Source organism: Ochotona curzoniae, unplaced genomic scaffold (assembly GCF_017591425.1).
Source record: "Ochotona curzoniae isolate NIBS_2020 unplaced genomic scaffold, NIBS_Ocur_1.0 contig_517, whole genome shotgun sequence".
In the NCBI taxonomy this organism is placed as follows: Eukaryota; Metazoa; Chordata; class Mammalia; order Lagomorpha; family Ochotonidae; genus Ochotona; species Ochotona curzoniae.
In genome coordinates, this window is record NW_024466454.1 from 2,967,291 (window position 1) to 2,983,905 (window position 16,615).

Genomic DNA, 16,615 nt, shown 5'->3' on the forward strand with positions numbered 1-16,615 from the left:
ACTCTCATGACCACTGTTAGGCATTTCCATATTCCTGGCCATTTTGATCCTGGCAGGGTGGTAGAAGCAGTGACAGGTAGGAACAGAGAAATGCATTGCTAGGATGATGGAGCAGGTCTCCTTGCATCGTCTGCTTCTCATAACAACTACTCTTTGCAAATCTGAGCATCCCTCTGGTTCATGCTGACAACGCAGTACGACAGAGTACAAGGGATCCATCCTCAGAGTCTCTAATTCAGAAAATCTTTGCTCTTCTTATGACTTATTTATTTTTATTGTAAAGGCAGATTTACAGAGAAATGGAAAGACAGAAAGACCTTTTGTCTGCTGGTTAACTCTCCAATGGACTGCAAAGGCCTGAGCTGAGCTGATCTGAAGCCAGTAGCCAGGAGCCTCTTCCGGGTCTCCCACGTGGGTACAGGGTCCCAAGGCTTTGGGTTTTCCTTGACTGCTTTCCCAGGCCAAAAGCAGGGAGCTATGATGGGAAGTGGAGCAGGTAGGACATAAACAATATGGGATGCTGGAACTTGGAGGTGGGTGATTAGCCAACTGAACTATTGCACCATCCCCAAGAATTTGCTTTTCTTACCAACTCCCTTGGGGTGCCAATACTGCTGGCCCAGGAATCAGAATCTGAAAACCATGGCTCAGGAAAAAAGAATGAGTGAACCTAGGGCACCATGCTTGGTATATCCACATTCTATTTTGGTGTACCAAGTGGAGTCACATTACTCTGCTCCTGATCCAGCTTCCTGTGAATCAGCGCCCCAGGAGTAGCAGGTGATGGTGTAAGCATACGATCCCTGTCACCTACGTGGGTGACTAGGATGGGATTCTGGATAGACATTTTACTCTGGCCCAGCCCTGGCTCTTGTGGGCCTTAGAGAGGGAACCAGTGACTGGAGGATCTCTTTCTCTATAGAGGCTAAAGTCCTCACCTTGCATGAGCCGGGACCCCACATGGGCACCAGTTCTAATCCCAGTGACCCCGCTTCCCATCCAGCTCTCTGCTAGTGGCCTCAGAAAGCAGTCGAGGATAGCTCAAAGCTATGGGACCCGGCACCTGGATGGGAGACCCAGAAGAAGCTCCTGGTTCCTTGCTCCGGATCAGCTCAGCTCCAGCTGTTGCAGCCACTTGGGGAATAATCAGTAGATGGAAGATCTTCCTCTCTGTTTCTCCTCCTCTCTGTATATCTGACTTTCTAATAAAAATAAAATAAATCTTAAAAAATAAAATAAATAACAGTTACATTGACAACAACAGAAAGGATACTAGAAGCTCCAAGAGAAGGAAGAAGGGAGACTGCACAAGGAGACAGGAGTTCTAAAATAGTCCTGAACGGTAATGGGCCAGCCAAGTAATGCACAGTAGCAGAGTGAATCGTTTACACACTCACTCATTCACTCATTCAGAGAATATTTCCCCACAGCTCACTGTGGGCAGGACCCCCATATTCACCAATCAGACGCAGTAACAAGGATGAAGCCGAGCAATGAGTTAGAAAGGGGGAGCCACTTGGGGCAGTGCAAAGAAACCAAGTCTCCATCAGAAAGGTCTCTAAGCACTATTTTCTTCTATTGGAGGATAATGAGTACTTAAAATTTACCATTTTTACCCCTTTTTAATTTTTACATTTTAGATTACAATATAAGTCAATATTATACCTAGGGGAGACCTACACTCCAACACAATTAATGGACAGATCTTCCAGACAAAAATTAACAAAGAAACATCAGAGGTAAAAAGTAAATTAGGGGCCCGGTGGCATGGCCTAGCAACTAGAGTCCTCGCCTTGAACGAGCCAGGATCCCATATGGGCACTGGTTCTAATCCCAGCAGCTCCACTTCCCGTCCAGCTCCTTGCCTGTGGCCTAGGAAAGCAGTCGAGGATGACCCAAAGCCTTGGGACCCTGCACCCATTTGCGATACCCGGAAGAAGTTCCTGGATCCTGACTTCGGATTGGCATAGCATCAGCCATTGCGCTCACTTGGGGGTGTGAATCATCGGATGGAAGATCTTCCTCTCCTCCTCTCTGTATCTCTGACTTTCCAATAAATAAATAAATCTTTTTAATTAATTAATTAATTAATTGAACAATCGCAGCAGACAGTAACAGAACAGCCCATGCAACAGCTACAGAGTACACATTGCCCTTAGCACATGGAACATTCTTAGGTATTGATTCTTTAAAAAACTTATTGGAAAGGTAGAGTGGTAGAGAGAAAGGGAAATGAGTGAGAGAGAGGTCTTCCATCTTTGGTTCAGTTCTCAAATGCTCTCAACAGTCAGGATTAGGGCAGGCTGACGCCAGGGGCTTGAACTCCATCCTAGTCTTTGAGTCTCTCCTTGGACCATCCTCTGCTACTTCCCAGGCACATTCGCAGGAAACTGAATGGTAAGTAGAGTAGCCATAACATAAACCAGACCCTCTGAGGCAGAAGGTCACCATCCCAAGTAACAGCTTACCCCTCTGCACCACAACACTGTCCCATATTTTGAGCATTTTCCTCCATGTGGTTCAGTGGCATCAGACACCCTTACACTGTCGGGAAGCCGTCACTGCCCTTCATCTCTCGAATGTTCCTCATCAACCCAAACTGCAGCTCTGTACCCCTGAGTAATAGCACTCTGTTGCCTTCCTCCCTTCGCCACTAGCAAAGCCACAGTTCTACTCTGTTGCTATGAATTTGACTTTTCCAGATAACTCATGGAGGTGAAATCATACAGTGGTTGTACTTCTGTGCATACCTTATGTCACTTGGTGTAAAGTTCCCAAGGTTTATCTATGCTGTAGCATATGTCACCTGTCTTCCTTTTAAAGGATGAACAGGTGACATCTCCCTATGTACACATATCCAATTATACTGATGGTCTCTTGGGTTGTCCCTATCTCTTATAAACAAGGTTTTTAGATGTGGCGATACAAATATCAATTCATAGGATTGGTGCTGTGGCAAGGTGGGATGGGCCTCTGTCTGTGGTGTCGGCATTCCATGTGAGCACTGGTTCATGTCCCAACTGCTCCACTTCCAGTCCAGCTCTCTGCTTGTGGCCTGAGAAAGCAGAAGAGGATGGCCACCTCACACACAGGAGGGGACACCTGGAAGATTCTCCTGGCTTCAGATTGGTTCCATTCTGGCTATTGCAGTCATTTGGAGAGTGAACCAGTGAATGGAGGACCTCTTGCTCTGTAAATCTGCCTTTCAAATAAAAATGGAATGAATCTTTACAAAAAAAAAGTCTATTACAAGTCCCTGCTTTCAAAGCTTTGGGGTATAAGCCCACTGTAAGCACCAACACAGTGCAGGTAAGGTTCGTGCTGGTGGGCACTGCTCTCCATCCCCAACTCTTACCTTCTTAGACCTTTACTCATATTATGCAGCTGCTAGAATCTGGTAAACAGCCCATATCTCCGTGAGAATTACCATAATGCAGCCAGGAGAGCTGTATTTCAATGCTTTCTAGGCTGAAAGTAGGGATGAATGTTCCTTGTCCTATAAATGGCACCCTCACCTCTTGCACCTGAACCAAGATTGTGTTCAGTTCAGCAGGGAAGCGGTAAAAGAACCCAGTTGTACACTTCACTGCACACTTAGACAAGCAATTTAATCTCTTCAGTTACAATTTCCCTATCTGAACATGGGCAAATACATCCCATACACTGCAGTTGTTTGGAGAATTAAACACAGATAAAGCAAACAAATTAAGTGAAGATGAAGTTAAACAAAGATAAGATAAAGCACTTAGCATAGTGCCTGGCAGACGGTTAAGGACCCAATAAATATTGGCTGCTGCTGGCATTACTATAGGTCACTCTTTCAGATACATGCCAAGACGTGTCATGCCATAAAAGGGAATTACAATGAGCATGAAATGAATACTCTCCCTAGGCCAGAAGTTCAGAATCCCAGACATTCTGAATCATGAAGTTCAAAATCCTAACCTGGCTATTAGAGCTCCAAATGACACCTTTAAATGGAGAACAGAGTGTTGGGCTACAGCCTCACAAATTGGACCAGCATCCCCAGGAGCCAGCCCCAGGAGCCAATGTTCTTCTTTGGGTTATTTTTTCCTTCTGAGTTTCCAAATTCTGGTTTTTTTTTTTTTTCAAGGCATCTCAGAACTATGGAAATTGGAAAAGGCAAACAGGGCCAGTAAATTTGGCCAGGCCTCCTCCTAGGCTGGCTCTGGTCCTTCCGCAATCTGTTCTGACAACTTGCTGGCCCCTTTCTAAGCCTCTGAAAGGGGATGATGCTCTCGCCACTTCCCTTAGAAGCATATTCCACAGTGAAATATGACTCACTGCCAGGGCCCTTGCCTTTGAGATTCTTTTTCTTCTCTTGACCCACTTTCGTCTTGCCATGCCCTTCTGTGCAAAGTCAAACGAAGCTGCCCCTGGAGGTTGTTCTGCGAGGATTGACATTTAAAGACCCTTACTACCTCCTAAACTCAGCCCTGTTCATTTAGCCAAGCAAAGCATGTTTAATTCTTTTAATCTTCCCTCATAAATCAATCTCTACATTCCCTTAATAGTCCTTCTCCCGTGCTTTGAACTCCCTCCAGTCTGGCTGACCTGAGCTCTCGTGTGGTTTACTCTTGAGACTTACCAGTCAATCACAAAATGCCTGCATGGAAGAAACAGCCTCACCTTGCCTTGCCTCGCCTCCAGTGCCTTCATCATGCTGCACTGCCTGCTGCCCACGGCTACTGAAGCAAGCTCCGCCTGGTGGCCCACCCTGCTCACAACAGACTCCTAGCATCCTACTGTGACTCCTCTATGTGTCTTGGCGCATGGACCTGACCACTGGGCGATGGTCAGAAGGCAGAAGAAATGAGGTGTGCTGGATAAGGCCCAGGCAGGTGCTTACCTGGAAGGTCCCAGCATGATCTTCTTCCTTATCACCCTCTCTGTTCTCTTTGAGGGCGATTAATGTGAATCCTCTGAAGTAGGAGGGAGGAGCGGCGGAAAGCGTCACTGTGGAGAGAGAAGAGAAGAGGTTGTAACACAGGAGTCCACTGTATTCCACCTGGCAGCGGGGATGGATGTGTGTGCTCCATCAACATCCCAAACCTGGGGGCTGAGGAAGGTGCGTGGACAGCAGCTCATCTCGCTCAGCTCAGGTTTTTGGCGTCCTTCATCCAGTCCTCTCTTGCATTTCAGGACCTGTATCTGTGCCTGCCTGAGCTGTCATCTCGCTTGGGAATTGAGCTGTGCTGGGCTGCAATGAGTTGTCTCTCTCTAACCTCAGTTGATAAAAGTTGTCCCTGGTCAGAAATTTCAATCTGGACAATCACCTAATGCTATGTGTCCATTAAATTAGCTCAAGAGGAACCTTGCTCTTCATAGTGTGAACTCCTGGAGGATGCCCTTTGTGGCAAAGGCTGCAATGCATTCCCCAAACACATCTGCTTACTTTTGTGGAAACTCAGCTTCCTCACATTCCTAGTCTCCCTGCAGTTAGGTCTACTTCTGTCCAACTTCTGCCAGTGGGCAAGCATGGACAGACATGACACACGCCACGTCTGCCAGCCTGGCCCATACAAACTTTCCATCAGATCTCCTACTTCACTCTGCCTCCATCTGCTGAATGTGGAAGACCCAGGCAAGGACACCCCAAGGAAAGAAAGGTAAAGCCACACGTGGAGGGAAACTGGCTTTCTGAATAACCACCAGGAGTAACACCCACTGACCAGAAACAACTATAAGATATAATGGATGAACTGGAAATAAACCTACATTGTTGGCAGTCATCACAGCAGCCAGAATGATGACTTGGTTATTTTTTCCTTCTTACACTCTCCCAGAAAATTACATTTCTATTGAAATTTAGCTTAAGGGCCTTCTCAGCAAGGCAATAACGGCCATCCCTTGCTTTGTATGCCTAAGCTCCTGAGAGGGAAACCTCTTATTGCCAGTTTTTTTTTTGTAGTTGTAAAATTGCAATTTGGCAATTTTTTTAGACTTGTGCTCACCACCCGACGGTGAGTTAAGGCGGGGGAGGGGCCAAGTTTTCACTCAGTGTTCCCTAAACTCTAGCATGGAGATGGGTATCTAATATATGTTCAAGTCAAGCTTCTTAAAATATAAATAACTTTACGTGAAATTCTTTTACTGTCTGCATTAAAGTGCTAAGATTCTAGACTTTAGATAGGGAATTATAGACAAGTAGAAATTCAAGCATCCCAACGGTCTGAATTCACAGATGGAAGACTCAGGCAGAGGTCAACAGACACATCCAAAGTGAAAAGGCCAGTCAGAGGTCAGCTCAGGGTGACAAATGAAGGCCTGCTTTCTCTAGTTTGGCATTTTGTTCATGGCTTCCCACACAGAATTTATTCAACATGATCTTGATCTTCCAGCAATATCAACTAATTAATTTTTCAAACCTTAAAAATCAACTCATTTAACATACAGTGTTTGTGTGATTATGATAAGCAACCCTTGCAAGGGAAGAGCATTTAGTCCTCAGGGTTCTCAGAGTAGCTTCAATCCTGAAAACGAACCTCCTCGACGTCCTAAAAAAAATCAAATAAAATCACCCTCTTGGATAATATAGCCGTGATTCATGAGCCACCAACATCCTAACACCACAGTGAGGGATTGTCAAACACACAGGGTGTAAGTGCCATGCCAACAGTGATTGGTTCATCCCTCAAAAGAAAAAGCAGCATCGTGGTTGGCTAGGAATGTCTAGAAAGAGTCAACAGAGCACAGTGGAGAAAGAAGGAGAATGAAAACAGTGAAGGAGAGTAAGAAAGCTGTGGTGTTCAGCAGTGTCAAGCAGAGCACAAGCTTAGACTGTTGCAAGACAGAGCTGTACCTCTGTGAAACAGACAGGTAGCCTCAGAGCATGGAAGGGACAGGTGACCTGTAAGGCCATCAGTGACAGTTCTGGAGGAAGGGGAGCATCAGCAGAGAGGCAGACCCGAGGGAGCAGCTCCGCCCAGACTGTCTAAGTCCTCTTTACTGTCTGAATGCGAGCCTGTGGCTGGTACCTCTGCACTTCTGACGGGCCTGCACCTGCGCTTCTTACCCAGAGGGTCATCCTCAGATTGCTTCTCTCTCTCTCTCTCTCTCTCTCCCCCCATAAGAAAGGCCCAATTCCCTCCTTTCAGCAGAAGACAACTCTGGAGGGCACATTAACCTCCCAAATGGCCCTGTAGGATCTGCCAGGACCGCAGGCTGCCAAGTCCTTGTCCGACTTCTTGTGCCTGTTCAACTTCCTTCTGCTTCTGGTGTCTCCCCAACAATACTTCCTGAATAAATAACTTGCAGCAGGTCCACACCTGAAATGTGGTGTTATGAGTTAAATCCTGTCCTCTCGCTGCCCTTCACCCTTCTCAGTCTGTAGAAGTCCTAAATTGCAACACCTGGGAAAGTTACCCTATTTGGCAATAGAGTCTTTGTCAGGGTGCTGTTTCTATAAGCCAAGGAATGTCAAGGAAGGTGGGCAAGCAGCAGAAGCTAGGAGAGGGCACAGGGCACCTCTCCTTCCAGTCACTCCAGAAGGAACTGACTGTAGAAACCTTGACCCGGTGTCCAGCCTCCACAATGGTGGGAAAATCAGATTCTGCTGCTTTAAACCACTGGCATGTGATACTATTACAGCAGCTCCAGGACGTGAGAACAGCCAGCTTCTGGGGAACCCAGTCTAAGACAACCAACCCCTGCTCCACGGCTTTGGACTCCAGGATAAAGCTCAGACTCCATGGATCAAAAGGTCCTCAGACTCTGCCTGCCTCTGATGCTGCACCAGCTATATTCTCTCCCCTTGCTGCATATATTCCATCCTGAGCATCACTCCTTGACAGTTTCCAGAAAACCCTTATTGTGTCACCCTTCACATGCTGCACAGACATTCAGAGAGTATGACCTCTACCCTGGCAAATTTCTTAAGAAGGTAGCTCCATTTTCACCTGCTGTGTGATGCTACCTCTGCCCACCCCATAAAGACCTGAGAGCTCTTTCTCTTGGATCCCTTTGAGATTAAAAATACCTACATAATGGGCATAGCAATACTACTAACCTCAAAGTATCAGTTCAAGGAACAACTGAGCTATATGTGTCAACTCCTTACAGCCACACAATAGGCACTCAAGAAAGATTAGCCCTTGTTCTTATCAGTGATGAGATTATCACAGGGCATTATAGTTGCATTTATGTTTGTTTACATATTTGTTCATTCTTCAAGGGCAAACCCACTTTTGAGCTCCTCACAATGTTTAGCAGAGTTCATACGCAACTAAATTTACTGCATAGTGTTTATGGATTGGTGATTCACCATGGTTGAGGCTGTCAATTCTTCTTACATTGATCTACAGATTTAAGGCAATATAAATTAAAGTCCCAACAGGACGTGTGTGAGTGAGAGTGATAAACTGGCTTTTGAACTTACATGAAAATGCAAGGGATCAAGACTATATAAGGCAATCATGAGAAATAAGTACAAACTTGGAGGGCTCACACACCATGTATCAAGACCTTTGGACAATTGTATAGCAGCTTGCAAAAATCAGCTCTAAATGGATGAAGACCTAAATTTGCATCCAGCAACCAACAAACTTTTAGAGGAAGACTTAGGAAACACTCTAAAATATAGGCATTGATAGAAACTTCTTAGAAAAATCACCAAAAGCACAAGCAGTCAAAGACAAAATAAATAAATGGGATACATCAAACTAAAAAGCTTCAGTACAGCAAAGAAAACCATCAACAAAGTCAAGAAGCAACCAACAGAATGGGAAAAAAAACCTTTGCACACTACACAATCAATAGGGGAATACTATCCAGGATTTATAAAGAGCTTCAGAAACTCAAGGACAGCAAAACAACTCTGTGTAGAAAAAGGCGAAGGAAATGGATAGATATATTTCAAAAGAACAGATTTAAATGGCTAACAGACATATAAAAAAAATGCCAAGGCTCTTAGCTGTGGTGAAAACTACATTGAGGTTCTACCTAACTCCCGTGAGATTGGCCTACATTCAGAAATCCAGTAAAAACACCTACTGGCATGGATGTGGGAAGAATGACACCCTGTATCAGTGTTGATGGGCATGTAGGCTAGTATAACCACTATGGAAGTCAGAATGGAAAGTGTTAAGACAACTGAAAATGGATCTATTATATGATCCAGCTATCCCACCTTTGGGAACATATCCCCCCCAAAAAATGAAATCTGTATATGAGAAAGTGACCTGTAATCACATATTTGCAGCAGCATAATCTATAATAGCAAAGACACAGAAACTACCCAGATGCCCACTGAAAGAGGAATGGATAAAGAAACTGTGGTACATCTGCTCTATGGAATAACACTCTGCTATTAAAAAGAATAAAAGTCTACAATTTGCAATCAAATGGTTTCAACTAGAGACCACTATGCCCAGTGAAATAAACCAATCCCAAAAGGACAAGTATCATATGTTCTCTCTGATATAAGGCAACTTTTGTGCAAAATACAAGATCACTAGATACACAGGTAAACAGACATGTACATAGAGTCATATAGAGAAACTGCATAATGGAGGCAAATTTATATTGACCATACATTGCAGTATATGTTAATCTCTGAATAAAAGATGGACTCCTAATGAAACTGTTAAATATATCTTAAAAATAGATTGCTGGACTTTCTACCATTGTCTATACCTACAATATCAGGATGCACTTACATAGAAGAACGACGGACTTGTGACTGTTGTTGAAGGGCTATACTATTGTTATAATACTGGGGAAAACAGTGAGGGGAGTGTGGAGAGGATGGAAAGGGAAATTCCTATCAAGAAAAATAAAAATTTAAAAGAAAAAGACCTATGGAGCTGTAGAAATTAAGCCAGCATATTACAGTAAGGAAAGACAAATGGGTTGATTAAATAGTGTACAGCTTAGAAAAGTTCCACAAATGTGTGCAAACTTGATATATTATAAAAGATGTACCACAGAGCAGGGGGCAGAGAGGATATTTTCTATAACTGCCAGGCCAACAGAATAAACCATGTAAGAAAAGGTGAATCTTGCTTCTTAGCCTGTATCATATATAAAACATTCTACGTAGATTGTAGAACAAAGTATGAAAAGTAAAACAGTAAAATGTTTAGGAGAAAGCATAAAGGTGAGTGACTTAGAGTAAGAAAGATGTTTAAAAACAGAAATAAAAGAAGCACTAACAATAAAAAAAAAGACATAAATGCTGGTAATGTCAAACTTTTGCTCATTGAAAAGTCATGATAAGAGTGAAAAAGCAAGTGTGAAACAGATATCCATAACCTTATAACCTACAATTGACTTGCACTCAAAATATATTAAACTTTTTTGGACCAATAAGAAAAAGATGATCCAAAAGATTAAAATAGGCAAAACATATGAACAAAAACGTACGGACCTTCACAAAACAAGGTATCCAAGTGGCCAATAAGCATGGAAGGCTCTGTACCTCGTTAGCCAACATGGAAATAAAAACTGAGTCCACAGGAAAATTCTACGCGTTTCCACCAGACTGCTACACTGAAGAGTCTCAACAATGTAAAATGTTGGAACTTTTACAAACTTCTGATTAAAGTGAAACTTGATAAATTGTGCTAGGAAATGCTTTTTCAACAGAATCTTTGAAAATATGTATTTATTTGCTTTCAACTCTCGGAAAGGCAAAGTGACACGGAGACAGAACAAGACAGAAAAAGGAAGAAGGAGCAAGAGAGATTTTCCATCTGCTGTTTGCTCCAAATGACTGTAACAGCCAGGGCTCAGCCAAGCCGAAACCAGAAGCCAAGAACTCCAACGGGGTCTCCAGTGTTGGCAGCAGGGGCCCAAACACCTGAGCTATCACCTGCTACCTTCCCATAATGCATTTGCAGGAAGTTGGATGAGAAGCAATCAAGCCTAAACAGGCACTTCAATATAGGATGTGGATGTCTCAAGCTGTGACTTAGCCCACTGTGCTACAACATTATCAACACTGGAAAATCTTTGAGCAATAATTACTGAAGTTGCACACATACAGCCCTATGACCAAGCAAAGCCACTTTCAAGTGAATAGAAATGCAAGCTTCTGTGCATTGAAAAGCTTCTCTAAGAATGCTCTGAGTAACAGTCTTTGAAGTAGCACTCAACTGCAAACACTCCAGTGCCCATCAGCAGTGGATATATAAATTGTGACACGTTTGTATAACGGAATGCCTTCCCATAATGAAATCAACAAATTACTGCTTCACGCAGCACGAATAAATCTCTCACACATAATCCTGAGTGAAAGAAGGCAGACACAAAAGAATCCAGATGGCACGAAGAAAAGCATGTAACATTCAAAACAGGCTGAACAGTCTTAGTCCCACAGGTCAGGAGAGTAGCCACACACGAAAAAGGGAGGGAGTGTGGCTTGGATGGGGCACAGGGGACGTTAAATCATGATCTAGACCTAGAAACTTATTTGCTATTTATTTATTATTTTAAAGGTAGAAACTTATTTGTTTTAGAAGCTTATTTGTTTATTTATTTATTATTTTTAAAGGCAGAAACACAGAGACACATCTTGTGTCCTCTGGTTCACTTCTCAAATGACTGCAACATCCAGAGCTGGGCCAGACTGAAGCCAGGAACCCAGAACCCAATATAGATCTCCTATTTGGTGGCAAAGACCCATGTACTTGACCTATTACCAGCTGTCCCCCCAGGGAACTCGTTGGTAGAGAAGCTGGAATTAGAAGTGGAGCAAAGACTCAAACCCAGACACTCAGGTAAGTGATGGCCTGAGCACCCTGTTAACAGCTGCATCCAGTGCCACTGGATGTTCTGTTTCTTGCTTTCGGTTCTGGTTATATGAGTACACTCAGCCTGTTATTATTAAGGTGTATGATTGCGAATTTATCTTTACACAGATTACACTTTGATAAATGATTAAAACAGTGTTTTAAATAATAAATATCCTCTTACATCTGTGCAGTGTAGTTAACGGGCTAATCAAACTCAGGTTCCCAGAATACTGCATTCCTGTCCATTCTAGAAAAGTAAAGTTTTACTCTCTCATTAAAGACAACACGCAGACGCTCTGGAGGCAGAACTCGGTGGAAAGTTTCAATTCCGCAATTATCACTGGTGATGATGTTCATACACTGTATAATTTGGAGGCAGAGAGAAGACTCTATTCCTCCAGAGAACCCCATTATATGACTTCCTCCTGAAAGGCACAAGTGTACAGCGTGTTCTGAGTCCCAGTAACAACTGAAGAGGACTGCTTGGCAATAAATAATAGAATCTTCTCTCTAATGACTCCTCCCAAGAGCCTCCCAAGAGAGACCATTAAGAGATCCAAGAAACTCAAGGAAAATGCTTACAAAGGATTTGAAAAAAGAAAGTCCATTCAGAGCTGTCCTGTGAACACATACAGGGAACTGATTAAGAGTGAAGATTTGGGAATTTGGGACTAGAAACCCAGGGCTCACGCTTATTGATTATGTGACCTCTGGCAAGTTACTTAACCTTCTTGTTTCCTCATTCTTCAAGGGGCATTCATTATATCGTCTTTCTTATAGAAGTGCATAATGGATTAAATTAAAAATTTGCAGATAGAAAAGATCCCAGATCTGCAAAAGACGATGGTACCGATGATAATGCTATTGGTGGTGATCGTGACACTGCGAGTAAAGATGATGATGGAGATGTTGATTGTGGCTGATGAGGATCACGGTGCTTAGAAGGCAACAGTGATTTCCAAGAGTTGGTCCTTAGGGAAAATGAGTGTCCAAAGAAAAACTCTAGAAGGCACTAAGGAAGGACCTCTGCGGGGACTGCTTCCCTTACTTTTGAGGGGGAACCTCCCATGGCCAGGATCTGGATAGCTGGGCAAATCCTTATAATCCTTGTCATGTTACAGCCCATCATTCCCAAGATAGTGTCCTGTGAGGATCTGCCTGCCCATCCCCATTGTCACCCTATAGAGCCACTCAATGTCTCTTTGTGTTAAAGATCTCTCACCAAATCTTCAACATCCATGATATGATTTGCTAGATATCTGTATCCCTTAGTAACCTAAAAACTCTATGGGGAAAATACCAAGTCTATCCTAAATCCCACTATACTTTTAGTATCTGGTATATACTTCTGGTAAGTAGAGTAAATGCTCAATAAATCACCACTGAATGAGTACATTAAAAAGGACTCATCCATTTTCACTGCATAGTTTACCCATTTCTACTCTGGTGTCTCCTCCAAAGTTCTTAAAATTACCTCAGCACAGTACGCCAAGCTTCCTCATCCTTACAGAGTACTGGCTGCGTGTCAGCTCAGTACTACTTCCCTGGAGACACAAGCACAAGACACAGTCATTGTGCTCTAGAGTCTAACAGATGGGAGAGAAAAAAATCCATCAACAGATAGTTTTATAATGTGTGATGGGTGTCATGGCAGGATGAACATTGTGTTCTGCGATCCCAGAAAGGGATGGGGGGCGGCATCTGAGACTAACTGGGTGAGTTAGAGGAGGCATCACAAGAGCAGGTGCCATGTGAATCACAGGGTGAGTGAGGAATAGTTTTCTGGAAGACGAGAGGAGTAACAGCATCCAAAGCAGAGAAACACATGGCAGGTCGAGTGAGCCTAGAACCCAAAACTGAGTGTCTCAGAGCCGGCACACTGGGAGGCAAGCTGTCCTAAGAGATTCTGGGGAAAAGATCAGTGGACAGTAGATGAGCAAGAGCCTTCAAAGCCTCGCCCAGAAATGTGGATGTCACCCTGTGTGTGATGAGGAAGCACTTCAGGATTTGTGCTACAAAATGACATTTTCAGATCGACCACGAGTTAGGAAGAGTATGCTGGAGGTTGTGTGATGATTGGATTATAGTCCTGCCCTGAAAGTCAGCTTGGGACAAGGGCCTCTCTGGCCTGATTTGTGTGAAGACTGGCTTTTCATACTAGAAGCTGGCCTCAAATCCTTGCCAAAGGCAGGGTTTCCCTAACCTTAAGTCTACTTGGAATAAATTTTCCACTCTCACTTTTTTCTTAACTTCCATCGTGGCCTTTTGAAATGTTGCTGTGTCCATTCTAACAAAAACACTGTGATGCTTCTTGGGTTTCAGAATCACAACCTCAAAGTCTAGAAGTAGACCTCAGCTCCATCACCTGACCGTCCCTTGCCATCCACCTGCTATATGTCACTGACTTGCCCCAGTCTTCATACCACACACCTCAACCACAAGCAACCTCTGGCTTAACTTACTATAGGAGACTACAAAACTAATGGAACATTAAGTAAGCCACACCAGTACCCCTAGCCCTACAACTTTAGAGTTCTGGGAAGCTACAACTCACATGCTTCATTAAGAGACTCACACAATTCAACCAATCTAGCCAGAATGAGGCAGGAGACGACTCGGTGATGGTGATTCAGCAGACAGGAAAAAAAGCCAATGATCCCAAAGTGAATAAGTACATGTGGTGGGGTCAGATCCTGCCGCTCCCCGGAACAGCATTCCTCAGCCCAAACTCATAGCATTCCCAGGCAGAGATAAATTATTCCAAATTAGAGAACATGCATATTTAAAAAGATAGGGACCATTTTTCTACGCTGGATGTAGCTAACAGGCTGAGGTTCAAATTTCTCTCTATGATGTGTCACTTTGGGCAAGACAGATGATGTCTATTTTTCGGTTTCCTTACCTGTGAATTACCACTAACAGTATTGAAATGAGCTTTCACTAGTAGGTCTAACAACATGTTTGCCAAAGCAACAAAGTCTATTAAAAAACAAATCAATCTCCTCTAAGAAATAAGGATCATAATTATCATCACGTGGATTTGTCATGAGGCCTAAAGCAGATAATGAAGATGATGCACATTACTGCAGTTCAATAAAATTTAATTCGTTTTCCCATGTGTTGTGTCATCATGGGATAGAGCACAATGAAAAGGTCCCAAGCTCGAGAGTATGGGGCTAGGGAGAAGAGTGGGAAGGACACTCCTGTGGAATCGGAGCTGTGGGTGCCAAGAGAATGTCACTGAGAATAGGAATGTGGTCAGGAAGGCTGGGGGGGGGGGGAGCTTCGCCTAATCTGACTTTATAGGGGGCTGCCAATCAGTCCCCATCTCCCTCCCAAAATACCAAGTCACTAAGCTATGACCCAGATCTAATCTAGCTCCACATGCCATTCCCCTGGGCATGTGACTCCAGCTGGACTAATCAGTTTGGAATTAGAAGGAAAGGGCTTTTCTTGTGATCACACAACCAGCTAAGAGGCTTTCCTTGGATATTGTTGGCAGCTGTGCCCCTCTGCTTGGAGAAAGTTTATCTGTGTTATGAAAAAACAAGGCCAACACCCAGAAACACAGCCAGGAGATAAAGGATGGAAAGAGTTAGACAGAAGTGGAAGGGAGGCAGGGAAAAGGCAGAGAGGGTAGGGAAGAGAAAGAATAGGGGAAACGGGGAAAAAGAAACCCAAAAATCACTCCTTGGAGCTCCAGGATGCATCTGGGTCTGACCAGAGCCACGGCCCACCCCAGGATGTTCCAAATACAGGAATTATATTCTTTTTGATTTAGTAGTTTTACTTTGTTCCTCTCATTTGCATTAAAAAATAATCCTATTTTTTCCACTTCATACACAGTAAATTTTAAAATAACCACAGATCATTAAAACTATAAAATAAAATTCTTGATTACTGATTTGCCAAAGGTACAAAATAAAGTTTTATAAAACTTTTTTTGTAGCAATAGTGATACAGAGACTTTTCTTCCTACTTTGCTTTTTAAATGCTAGCTCCCACATATAAAGGATAATATGCAATATTTATCTTTCTGGGTCCTGCTTTTTTCTCTCCACATGATGTCTTCCAGTTAAGTCCATTTTGCTACAAGTGGTAGGACTTCATTCTTTTTGATAGCTTAATAACATTCCATTATGCACATATACCATGTTTTCTTTATTCACCTGATGATGGACATTTTGCTTATTTCAAATGTGGGCTATTACTAACAGTGCTGCTATAAAAATGGTGGTAGAGGTATCTCCTTGATTCACTGTGTTCAAGCCTTTCGAGTATAGATCCAGTAATAAGATTGCTGGATCATAATGGCAAGTCTATTTTTGTTTTGTTTTTTTAAAGAAATCTCCACTCTGCTTTCCCTAGTGGTTAGACTAATTTACATTCCCATCAACAGTGTACAAAGTGTCTCCCCTTCTCAACATCCCCACCCGCATTTGTTACTCTGTGTTTGGGATTTTAGCCATACTAACAGAGAGGAGGTGATATCTCCTTGTGGTGTTGACTTGTCTTTCCCTGATGGCTAGTGAAGTTGAGCATTTTTTCATGTTTGTTGGCCATTTGTATTTCTTCTTTTGAGACCTGTCAAAGCTCTTTAATTGTTTTGTTCCTGTTGTTGCGTTTCTAAAGTTGATGACATATTTGGAATGTTAATCTTTTCTCAGATATTTCCCCCATTTCGTGGATATCACTTTACTCTACTGATCATTTTCTTTGTTGTGTAAAACTTCTAAGTTTCATGTAGCCAGAAAAAAATCAAATTTTAAAAAATAATTTTAACCAAAAATGTGAAAGTTCATACACTTGAAAATGATTAGTGCCTGGCATGATGGCTCATAGCTAAATTCTTGTCTTGCACT

At 43.0% G+C, this 16,615-nt stretch overlaps 1 protein-coding gene across 1 annotated transcript in view; it reads right to left on the reverse strand.

The window, feature by feature from the left end:
* Window positions 1-16,615, reverse strand: part of SPON1 (spondin 1) — a 279,261-nt gene that overhangs the window by 251,500 nt on the left and 11,146 nt on the right. The window contains exon 2 of the mRNA XM_040989073.1: window positions 4,871-4,977. Within this exon, the coding sequence (XP_040845007.1) occupies window positions 4,871-4,977 (107 nt within the window). The remainder of the gene's footprint in view (window positions 1-4,870; window positions 4,978-16,615) is intronic.